The sequence below is a fragment of the Bufo gargarizans genome, chromosome 10, assembly GCF_014858855.1.
Source record: "Bufo gargarizans isolate SCDJY-AF-19 chromosome 10, ASM1485885v1, whole genome shotgun sequence".
NCBI classification, from domain to species: Eukaryota; Metazoa; Chordata; class Amphibia; order Anura; family Bufonidae; genus Bufo; species Bufo gargarizans.
Genome location: NC_058089.1, coordinates 131,441,595 through 131,454,177, shown reverse-complemented (window position 1 = coordinate 131,454,177; position 12,583 = coordinate 131,441,595). Strand labels below are relative to the sequence as shown.

Sequence of the window (12,583 nt, the reverse complement as noted above, 5' to 3'; positions counted from 1 at the left end):
AGATGAGCTTTCTGAGCAGATCTCAGTGTGGTGATGCTATAGTACATAGTGTATATGATATGTAGATGCTAGGACACAGCTCTGCACCCAGCATGTCTTTCCTATACTTATACGACAAACCATATTATTGGTGTCTGTATAATCATATATTGTGTCTGTGAATAAAGCAGCGATATGTAGATGAGCTTTCTGAGCAGATCTCAGTGTGGTGATGCTATAGTACATAGCGTGTATGATATGTAGATGCTAGGACACAGCTCTGCCCTCAGTATGTCTAGTACTGTCATTCAAGGGGGGGGGGGGGGGTCGTGTAACATAGCAGTGCTCAAATGGTTCAGCCCTGCCTCCTGGTACTCTATCCTCCCATTCGCATGTGAAATAAAACACAGATTTCTCTGCAGCGATTCATCGTACAGACAAAAGAAATATATTGTTTTAATTAGCATGATAAGGTCTACCAGGCATTACGTTTAATATGGTCAATCCTGATGACAGAGGGGTTCTCCAGTGCCCAGGAACCACTTAATATTACCAGTTAGGTTCAGTAAGACTTCCCTGTCACTAGCACTCCGGTTCCAGTGCTGAAATCCATTTGCTTTCAGTCCATGCTGGACCAGAAATGTGATCGTATCACTACTGCTGACTAATCAATAGCCTCAGCTCCTTGCATCGGTCAGGTGTCGTGACTGCACATGTCACTTTGCATGGCAACATCTAAGGCTACTTTCACACTAGCGTTCGGGTGTCCGCTTGTGAGCTCCGTTTGAAGGGGCTCACGAGTGGACCCGAACGCATCCGTACTGCCCTAATGCATTCTGAGTGGATGCGGATCCGCTCAGAATGCATCAGTCTGGCAGCGTTCAGCCTCCGCTCAGCAGGCGGACACCTGAACGCTGCTTGCAGCGTTCGGGTGTCAGCCTGGCCGTGCGGAGGCGTGCGGATCCGTCCAGAGTTACAATGTAAGTCAATGGGGACGGATCCGTTTGAAGATGACACACTATGGCTCAATCTTCAAACGGATCCGTCCCTCATTGACTTTACATTGAAAGTCTGGACAGATCCGTCTGAGGCTACTTTCACACTTAGAAATTTTTTAACATTATAATGCAGACGGATCCGTACTGAACGGAGCCACCGTCTGCATTATATGAGCGGATCCGTCTCAGACAGATGCGCTCTGAACGCAAGTGTGAAAGTAGCCTAATGGAGTTCAGTACAAGGACACAGCAATTTAACTAGGAGGGATTGTGTTTTTAAATACACTGCCAAATATCGGCAGAAAATGTCGCGCCACTTCATCTTGGAATGGCTCACTCTGCTTTCTCACAGTCATTATAGTCAAGATCAAAAATGTACTCTCCCAAAGAAAGTGAGCAGATGAGACAAAGTGGAGGCCCCTGTGGCTTGCAAAATAAGAGAATTGCATTATGACCAATTTTCTAATATATATTTAGGCAAATTTTTTAGCTGCAGCATCTTCTTCTGCAGTCCATCAACAAGATGTAGACCGCTGAATGGAATCTGCAGAAAATCCTATTCTGGGGTCTCTCTAATGCAAATTATTTGTAAAGATAATCAACATTTTAGTACAATCCGAGGACCATACGCACATGGTTTTAATGCCTCCTGAAATGCTAGTATACGGCTGTAAAACCACAGCAATTTAAGTGTTGACGACTTTGTATTATTTCATTTCAGGCATAAAAGGAATGAAGTCACCAAAGCACCTGGGACTGTGAGGGGGTGGCGTTTGCCAGCTGGACGCCGTCCTGCGTCGCTTCTGTGACCATATGTGTTACAAGGACAGAGACTCCACTGTAAGATCTACACGAATCACCGCAGAGATACGCCTAGGAGAGGATTAATGAAGTGGCCTTCATAATCCAAATAGATCGCACCTCGGGAAGCGCAGCTCATCAGAAGAACGGCGCATGCTGAAGCTAAACTTTAAAGGCTTCTCCGCAGCCTCGTAGCTGTCCTCTAAGCCAATGTGAGCGGCCAGAGCTCGTCTTATTCCTTACAGCTGATCACAGCCTCACTTAATTACAGGGGTGGGAGGCAAGTCATTTTTCAAATCTCCCAAAAAGTCCCAAATAGATATTTCATAGCCGATTGTTACAGGCATCCAAAGGAAACCATTCCCAAGATATATTAATGGGTTGGCAGTTTCCTCGACATTTAAATATGAAGCAAGCACATAAAAGGCCAGAAACATCTGTGCAAAATAGGGACGTGCCAAGTAACCATGCACACGGAACAGACCATACCAAATATTTCCACTGCACTAAAAACTTTCTATTCAAAACCAGGAACAACGCTGCTCCAAAATCATCGTATGGCCAAAGGGCAATGGAGACGGCCAGTGAGATGGCGGCAGCACATAATTCATCCATGCAACCGGAAGATCCTCCAAGCTTTGCATGTTTCCTCCACAGTTGCTCTGTGAAGGTCATTGTCTCAGACCACAATGCTGTAAAAGCTAAAACAACAAACCATGGTCCGTGGCCTGATCTGGGCTTCCATTGAGGCGAAGCAGAGCTGTCGTTCAGAATGTATGGCTTTTCAGACTGCAGCACCCGACAATGGTCAAAAAATACAACCAGGCAAATAAACGTTGTAAAAGATGTCTGCCAACGGTCGGCATCTGTCCTGGTAGTTTGTGTCAAAAAAAAGTTTTGGTATTCAGCTGAAAAAGGAAGGAGGACCTATGTTTGCTCTTTGAGGGGATGTTTAGTGGGTGCAATAATATGATCTAGTCTGACTAGAGAGTAGTAGGTTAGTCATAGTGGCACCTTCCCCTTAAGGAGGCACCTGTCAGCCTATTAAACCAGGCATTGCTCAGTAAAGTTGATCCTGCTGCCCTGAAGCTCAGTTGCAATGCTCCCCTCTTGGGGCAGGGGCTTGCCCCTCAGCGCTCCTCATCTTTCTAGTGCTAGACGCGCACATCACTGAAAACATCATTCACATAAAGTCTTTCCTCACAGAAACAGATTTTCACAAAACTGGTATAATTTTTATCAGCAGGATCAGTTCTACAAGGCAGTCATCCTGCTTTAATAGGGTTGATCCTGCCGACTGTTGCTCCATAAATACATGTAAGACAATTCTTCAGTTGCTGGATTTCTTGCAGCAACTTGAGGGTCTCAACGCTACCACATTAATTAGCTGTGATGCCGCAGAGCTACACTGCCATGTGACGTGTGTCACGGTCAAAGTCATGGTGCAGCCCTAGCCAATCAAGCAGGATAGCAGCCAATGCCCATTAAAATAAACAGATGTGCCCATTGCCAAGACCAACAGCTGCAGAAAAACTACAGTAATAAGTCACATTTTAGTGCAGTCTTATAGAGACTTATTTTACACAAAATTCCAGAAAAATGACTGGCCCCTGACCTTCTGGAGCTTTCTGTCAGAACGAACATCTCCCACTGGAATGAGAAACACTGCAAAAGGCCGGCTTTTCCCGATGAGAACCTCACCCAGCGTCTGACCCGGCTCTGATAGAAAAACAAATGCTAGGGAGGTCTGTGCACTGGGCATAGACGGGCTGTAAGTGACAAGGGACTGGTCGTGAAACTAGAAATTCCCATGCTTGATTGAAACAATCTTGAGAAGACTTCAAAGTGTCAACAAAAATATGGAAAAGCCCCAGAGCACTGGAACTTGTGTTTCACCACAAGTTATACAAAATCAAGGCCGACTTGGCTTTATGACAGAATCAGGCACCAAGTTCTCAACTGCAAGTAAGAAATATGAAACGAATCCATCGGCAGACCCGAAAACCAGTCTCGGTGATGACGCCTGCACAGACCAGTGGCATCCTGTCCCTTCTAAGCAGCGGATGGGTCTGCAGATTCTGCCCGGTTTTGCAGCTTACAATCTCAATCATGGATGTTTCTTCTTCATACCTCACAGACAGAACTAGTGGATTATCATGATTAATGCTGGAAACTCTGAATCATTCGTGCAGTGCGCGACCCCTCTAATAATCTGAGCTGTGATAAGTGCTCTGACATTGCTGAAAATCCTATAATTATCATGTACACTTCTGTACAACGCAGACGTTCTCACCGATTCTAGGTCACGCGATTGCAAGTGAAGGGACAGCCGGGAAGAGTAATGTCTTCCAGTTGTGGGAAGTATTAGCAGAAGACAGTTGTCTGAGAGCAAGTTCTGCTTGGGAACGGTGGTTTATAGCGCCAGTAATCTGCAGTCGTTTGGACACAAAACACACACGTTACAATGGCCTGTGCACTGGACAAACAGCTTTCAGGTTTCTTCAGGAACACACGCCTTACATTTAGCATACTGTCTACATTATTATACAATGGACGATATCCCAAACTATAAAAGTGGAAAAGCAGGGGAGCACCAGGATCCTCAAAGTCTTTGCCAAAGAATGTGCTAATTTGCTCCAATTATGATATACAGTCGTCACGCACAAGCCCCAATCAGAAAAATAAAAAAATGAATAAAAACCAGTCAGCGACTGACCGACCTGGTGTGAATTTCCTGCAGATCGCTGCCAATGTAAGTGTTTGTTTTCAGAAGGGCAACTTGTGCCAATGTCCTGGCATGATTAGCTATGCAACCAGCCGCTGGGCTCGCTCTCGAAAACTTCCCGTAACCAACAAACACATTCAATATTCCAAGCCAATAGATATAAACCTTAAGGTGTCCGTGCATAAACCCGTCAGTGTATATTGAATGTGAACTGGTAGAGAGAGGCGTAAGCTCTGCCCCAGGCTGCCATGTTTACAATGTACTCGCTGCCCAAGGCCGATCAGTCGAACGTTGCATTCTTGTCTCGTCTGACAGAAATCATATCCAAAGGAGCTGCAGCCAACTGCGGTCTGGACACAACACATACGAGTAAGAAAGCTAAAGCGAGACACTACCTCTGACCAGAGGAACCGATCACCAACCGCAAAACTCACGCCCACAAGAGAAGAAATGTAAGCAAAAGACTGCCGAAACCGTCACGGGAGACTGGCATGTAACACAACAACATTAATTTAACAAGAAAAGGAATTGTTACTTAAGGGCCTTTTACACAGGCCGAGAATCACATAGATCATCTCTAACGAGTGTTCAAAGTACCGATATGGCGGTGTAAATGTACCGACAATTACCTGAAGAACAAGCAAAACGCTTGTTCATCAGTAATTGGATTGTTTGTGCGAACACAAAAATGCTAGTTTCTCAACATCAGATCATGATGTGTAAATAACGAGTCAGTACGGAGAAGAGCGCTGGCATCTCCGCTACAGAGCAGAATCTGCTGGTACATCGTCCCGTGTAAAGGAAGCTTTATACACAGAGGAACGACCCATGACGGGCAGAATCAATAGCCATGCCATCACTGGGGGTGAGAGAACGTGAGATCCCATGCTGTACAATTACCTAGAAATTCCTTCCTGTAATGGCCTATTATTGGAAATAATTAAGTACTGTTACAGTACCAGAGGCCCTCAGGCCAGCAGATTCCCACCAAAGTCTGGAACATGTTAGGACTGATTCGCATTCATGGAGGTGTCTCTCTTCATTTACAATGCAGCCGGTTGTTCTGTGTAACTTGAATTTAGTCGCATTAAGTTCTAATTATTAACAATAAGTGTTCAATTGCAAACAGACAGAAGCCGTATGTGGCGTAAAATATTACATGATCTAGCAGGTAAGAGCTCTAAGTAAGCACATAGTGAAAATATTCAGCATTTTTATAGTACAGAACATGCTGGAGGGCAGTATACAGAGGAGTAGTCATCCCTCAAAGCAGGCATCACCTACCTTCTGCGTTGAGGGTGATGAGAGTCACGTTGTTTGCCATGTTGGAGCTCCCGGACTGGCCACAGTTGGACAAGGTGTCACTGGCTTCAGACCCACTGTCTTCATCATTGTGGCTGTCATCTGGGCCTGGGACCTTCACGACAATGGTATTGTGCCTACGTCCGTTGTTGCTGGAACAAAAGCAGACATTCCTTAGGCCCCATTCATTTCTATGGGCAGCACAGATGTGCTTCCCTGATACGGAATTACGGAGAATAATAGGCATATTCTATTAGTGTCGGCAATGTGCAGTCCACAAAATGCGGAACGCACATTGCAGCTGTCCGTGTTGTGCGGATCCGTGGATCCGAAAAACACGTTACGGACGTCTGAATGGAGCCTTACACTAGACCCGTGTTCATAACTTTATGCATCTGAGTAGAAATATGGCTACCATCTTACCCTGCAATGCTGTGCAATACAAGGATCAAATGTAAGGTAAGATGTCTCCCGATATTAATGGAAGGACGAGAGGGATTGAAATAATGATAAGGTGGGAAAAAAATAACAGATAGTTCTTTACCGGTGACAGATAGCAAGAAACCCATGAAGGGTATTGCATCAGTTAAATGAGCGCCTCCATAACACAGAGCTATGCAGCGGATATAAGACCCATGAGAAGGTCTTAAAGTGTCCATACACCTTCAACAGCTTCCATCTGACAGCTGATCCCCCTGACCCCCATTCACACAGTTGGTCTGACCAATGTGCATGCAATTAAATGGTGAGAGGGAAGCAAGCCGCTGCCAGAAACTTCTGCAGCTGCTCATCTCCCCTGCGAACAAAAGGATCGGGCATTCAAATTCAACATACCCAATGCTTAATTTCCTCATCATTGTCTATTAGGGGGAAAATCAGGAGGCCCCCAATCTGCCAACTTTCCTCTTATGAGTAGAGGCCCTTTAGTTCTGCCTCACTTTCCGAGTGTGATCCTGCATGGGACATCTTCTCTTCACAATCACATTAACATTAGCAAGGTACAGTGAAGTTACGGGACCATTGTCACTCTATAGACCCATGGGTTTTGCACGTCCATGCACAGCCCTGACCACCTGCACCTTGCAGATCTGACATGAATCCAATCAGCAGACATATTACCTATTCAGCATATTTTCCAGGCTTTCTGTTGCTCGGTTCATCGATTCCTCCGGACCCTCCAGTTTGGCCACTACAGAGTTCTGTCTTTCATTATTCAGGATTACCGTCGTCTGAGGAACAACACTACGAGAAAGAGAAAAAGACGTGAGATTTAAAGGATCACACCAGGCCGACCAGTATCCAGCAGACGTAATACGGTTTTCTATGAGAAGGGTAAATAGAAATCATTGCTTTTCTCCAAGCCAAAGGGATCACATTAAAAGCCCTTCTGTCAACCAGGGGATGGCGGAGAGAAAACTCCTCTTGAGAAGCCTCGATATAACGTAGTAACGGTGTTGTGGAAGCTGAATTTCTCGGTGAAATTACCTACAAATTTTAAGAGGTCGGAGCGCAGCCAAGTTGTCAGTTCCTGGACCTTTACACTCGGTCTTATCACTTTGCAGAAGTGTAGCACATGCCACAATATTTTAGCCTTCCCATCACTGCCACCAAAACAAACATCTGAAGAGGGGAACGGCTCGGGTTCAGTTTCCGAGTGCTCACCGCACAGTATTATAGTAGAGTTTATTCCACATAAAATACTGGCATACAAGGTGGAAAAATAACTCCGGAGAGCCGAGCCCGAGATCAGCGTTACCGACAACAGATTCTTCACTCCGTGGACAAGTTTAGGGCCGATCTCTCCCCCGCCCTGGTAAAGGACAGTAAGGCCGGACAACGCACCAGTGGTTTTACCTATAAACAGTCCTAAGCAAATTAGCAAGTCCAATAGGGTGCTATACTGTAACTATGCTTCTATTTCAGTCATGTCCAGAGCCGCCATCTTGACCTCATATAGCCCCCCAATCCCTGCTGGATCGGGGACACCACATAGTACAATCTGCTGTGAAGGACCGCAGGTGACAAGCTGCTCTTTTTACAATATACTAGATGTGCTCAACCTGGTGGGAACACTACGGGGGACATTTACTAAGCTAAAAAAAAACGCCTAAATTAGCCTTATTTCAGGCGCCGATGGCAGCGCAACAGGAAAAAATCTGTTATATTTTTTGTCGCCATATTTTGACCCCTATAACTTTTTCGTAATTATGTGTACGGAGCTGTATGGGGGCTCATTTTTTGTGGGGCGATCTGAACTTCTCATTGATACCATTCTGGGGTGTGTATGACTTTTTGATCACTTTTTATTTATGTAATAAAAAGAACTGCGAATCGGCCATTTGGACGCTTTTTTCCTTTTTGCTGTTTGCCATATGGGGGATATATTTTTATACTGTGGGCGTTTTCGTACATCGTGACACCCATGATAAGTATTTTTATATTATTTTTTTTCAGTTCTTATTTTTTTATTTTGGGAAAAGGGGGGCAATTTGAATTTTTATGTTTTTTTTTAACTTATTTATATTTCACATAGGGAACATCTGATTGTTATTATCATAGACTCCAATGCACTTGCATTGGAATCTATGATCATTTTACTAGTTTCCTATGGAGCACTATTACAGGCAAAGGCTCCATAGGAAATACTATGCAGCAGCCTCCTTCATTCACAATGACAGGGGCTGCTGCACACAAGCTACAGCTCCTCGGATCGCCACACGGGGGAGCCGGAGCATAACCGAAAGTGCGCGGTTTTCAGCGCACTCAGATGCCATGCTCAGGATTGACCATGGCATCTGAGGGGTTAAAAGTCAGCGGTCGGCATTACTGCCGGTTGCGGACATGAGCATGTCTGCTATAAGAAGCAGGTGGTCACCCGTGGCTATTGCGCCCGCAGCGCACACGATCGGGCGCCATGTTTAAAGACTGAACCGATGACATACATGTACGTCATGGGCGTGAAGGGGTTAATTGCTATCAGCTAACTCCAATCCACACCTGGATAACAAGAATACTTATGCAAGAATGCAGTTTGTTGATTTCAACTCAGCATTCAATACAGTTATTTCCTCCAAGTTGATCACTAAACTTAGGGTTGCTGATTCCAAGATCCACATCTGTAACTGGATCATGGCCTTTTTGACCAATAGACCCCAGCATGTAAGGTAAGGAAATAACTGCTCCACCACCATCACACTCAACACTGGCACTCCACAGGGCTGTGTGCCGAGCCCGTTCCTCTACTCCGCAGGGCTGTGTGCCGAGCCCGTTCCTCTACTCCACAGGGCTGTGTGCCGAGCCCGTTCCTCTACTCCGCAGGGCTGTGTGCCGAGCCCGTTCCTCTACTCCACAGGGCTGTGTGCCGAGCCCGTTCCTCTACTCCACAGGGCTGTGTGCAGAGCCCGTTCCTCTACTCCACAGGGCTGTGTGCCGAGCCCATTCCTCTACTCCACAGGGCTGTGTGCCGAGCCCGTTCCTCTACTCCACAGGGCTGTGTGCCGAGCCCATTCCTCTACTCCACAGGGCTGTGTGCCGAGCCCATTCCTCTACTCCACAGGGCTGTGTGCCGAGCCCGTTCCTCTACTCCACAGGGCTGTGTGCCGAGCCCGTTCCTCTACTCCACAGGGCTGTGTGCCGAGCCCGTTCCTCTACTCCACAGGGCTGTGTGCCGAGCCCATTCCTCTACTCCACAGGGCTGTGTGCCGAGCCCATTCCTCTACTCCACAGGGCTGAGTGCCGAGCCCGTTCCTCTACTCCACAGGGCTGTGTGCCGAGCCCGTTCCTCTACTCCACAGGGCTGAGTGCCGAGCCCGTTCCTCTACTCCACAGGGCTGTGTGTCGAGCCCGTTCCTCTACTCCGCAGGGCTGTGTGCCGAGCCCGTTCCTCTACTCCACAGGGCTGTGTGCAGAGCCCGTTCCTCTACTCCACAGGGCTGTGTGCAGAGCCCGTTCCTCTACTCCACAGGGCTGTGTGCAGAGCCCGTTCCTCTACTCCACAGGGCTGTGTGCAGAGCCCGTTCCTCTACTCCACAGGGCTGTGTGCCGAGCCCGTTCCTCTACTCCACAGGGCTGTGTGCCGAGCCCGTTCCTCTACTCCACAGGGCTGTGTGCCGAGCCCGTTCCTCTACTCCACAGGGCTGTGTGCCGAGCCCATTCCTCTACTCCACAGGGCTGTGTGCAGAGCCCGTTCCTCTACTCCACAGGGCTGTGTGCGAGCCCGTTCCTCTACTCCACAGGGCTGTGTGCCGAGCCCGTTCCTCTACTCCACAGGGCTGTGTGCCGAGCCCGTTCCTCTACTCCACAGGGCTGTGTGCCGAGCCCGTTCCTCTACTCCACAGGGCTGTGTGCCGAGCCCGTTCCTCTACTCCACAGGGCTGTGTGCCGAGCCCGTTCCTCTACTCCACAGGGCTGTGTGCAGAGCCCGTTCCTCTACTCCACAGGGCTGTGTGCAGAGCCCGTTCCTCTACTCCACAGGGCTGTGTGCAGAGCCCGTTCCTCTACTCCACAGGGCTGTGTGCAGAGCCCGTTCCTCTACTCCACAGGGCTGTGTGCCGAGCCCGTTCCTCTACTCCACAGGGCTGTGTGCAGAGCCCGTTCCTCTACTCCACAGGGCTGTGTGCCGAGCCCGTTCCTCTACTCCACAGGGCTGTGTGCCGAGCCCGTTCCTCTACTCCACAGGGCTGTGTGCCGAGCCCGTTCCTCTACTCCACAGGGCTGTGTGCCGAGCCCGTTCCTCTACTCCACAGGGCTGTGTGCCGAGCCCGTTCCTCTACTCCACAGGGCTGTGTGCCGAGCCCGTTCCTCTACTCCACAGGGCTGTGTGCAGAGCCCGTTCCTCTACTCCACAGGGCTGTGTGCAGAGCCCGTTCCTCTACTCCACAGGGCTGTGTGCCGAGCCCATTCCTCTACTCCACAGGGCTGTGTTGCTGAGCCCGTTCCTCTACTCCACAGGGCTGTGTGCAGAGCCCGTTCCTCTACTCCACAGGGCTGTGTGCCGAGCCCGTTCCTCTACTCCACAGGGCTGTGTGCCGAGCCCGTTCCTCTACTCCACAGGGCTGTGTGCCGAGCCCGGTCCTCTACTCCACAGGGCTGTGCGCCGAGCCCGTTCCTCTACTCCACAGGGCTGTGCGCCGAGCCCGTTCCTCTACTCCACAGGGCTGTGTGCAGAGCCCGTTCCTCTACTCCACAGGGCTGTGTGCAGAGCCCGTTCCTCTACTCCACAGGGCTGTGTGCAGAGCCCGTTCCTCTACTCCACAGGGCTGTGTGCAGAGCCCGTTCCTCTACTCCACAGGGCTGTGTGCCGAGCCCGTTCCTCTACTCCACAGGGCTGTGGGCCGAGCCCGTTCCTCTACTCCACAGGGCTGTGTGCAGAGCCCGTTGCTCTACTCCGCAGGGCTGTGGATTGGGGGTCACTCAATATTGGGCAAACACACTATAATTTTGTATCCACATAAACTTTATAGGTTTGAAAATACATGAACACGCTGCAATATTACATATAAAACATGTCATAAAAATACAATTAAAATAACATTATGCAATTAAAATAGCACATATATACCGCACTCTGTATCACAATGTCCCAATAGTTTATAGTAGTTGAATAATGGGAGATATAAACTAGCGCAGGTGGCAAGTCTGTATAGTTGGGTTTGTAATAAATCAGAGCTGCAAATGTTCATTAATTCTTCCGTATACTATATATATATAGCGAGAGAAGTGGTTGGTTAATTGTACATTACCAGACCTTCATCCACTGTCCGCTTGGTCTTTCGCTGAGCATACTGTTTATTCGGTCCCCCGAAAAGGTGAAATCTCCCGTTCCTCTGTGCAGAGCGCAGCGATATTACAACAGTTCTTTGTTGTGACCTTCCAGGACCTTACGTGGCGTCCCACGTGGTCTACTGCTTGGTCATGTGCTGCTGACGTCTTTTCGGCGGGGATTCAAATCACCTGTATTCAAGTAGTAGTGGATTCGAACGTGATCGCTATTCCAGTATTGAATAGTACACGTCAAAATTTGTGATGTGGAGCGCTCCTGATAGTCCCTCACTGTTATCACCAAACGCGTTTCGGGGTAAAGGGACCCCTTCTTCAGTGGTTCAGGGGTCCCTTTACCCCGAAACGCGTTTGGTGATAACAGTGAGGGACTATCAGGAGCGCTCCACATCACAAATTTTGACGTGTACTATTCAATACTGGAATAGCGATCACGTTCGAATTCACTACTACTTGAATACAGGTGATTTGAATCCCCGCCGAAAAGACTTCAGCAGCAGCACATGACCAAGCAGTAGACCACGTGGGACGCCACGTAAGGTCCTGGAAGGTCACAACAAAGAACTGTTGTAATATCGCTGCGCTCTGCACATTATTCAGCTACTATAAACTATTGGGACATTGCGATACAGAGTGCGGTATATATGTGCTATTTTAATTGCATAATGTTATTTTAATTGTATTTTTATGACATGTTTTATATGTAATATTGCAGCGTGTTTATGTATTTTAAAACCTATAAAGTTTATGTGGATACAAAATTATCGTGTGTTTGCCCAATATTGAGTGACCCCCAATCCAAGTTTTTTCATCCAATCCATCCAACAGCATTTGGGAGTGCTGAGGGGCAGTGCACCATTCCAGAAGTGGTACAGTGAGAGAGCCACCTCCTTTTCCTGTATACCAGCAAAACAAAAGAGCTCATTGTGGACTTCAGGAGAAGAGATACACCCATGACCCCATCCACATAAATGCACGGCTGTTGAATGGGTTTCCAACT

At 47.9% G+C, this 12,583-nt stretch overlaps 1 protein-coding gene across 2 annotated transcripts in view; it reads right to left on the bottom strand.

Annotated features, from left to right (window-relative positions):
* LOC122920612 (BTG3 associated nuclear protein) overlaps window positions 1-12,583 on the bottom strand; it is a 326,695-nt gene that overhangs the window by 236,233 nt on the left and 77,879 nt on the right. For both annotated transcript variants that reach the window (XM_044270256.1, XM_044270257.1), the window contains 2 exons: window positions 6,925-7,047; window positions 5,788-5,957 (listed from right to left, as the gene is read on the bottom strand). In XM_044270256.1, the coding sequence (XP_044126191.1) occupies window positions 5,788-5,957; window positions 6,925-7,047 (293 nt within the window). The remainder of the gene's footprint in view (window positions 1-5,787; window positions 5,958-6,924; window positions 7,048-12,583) is intronic.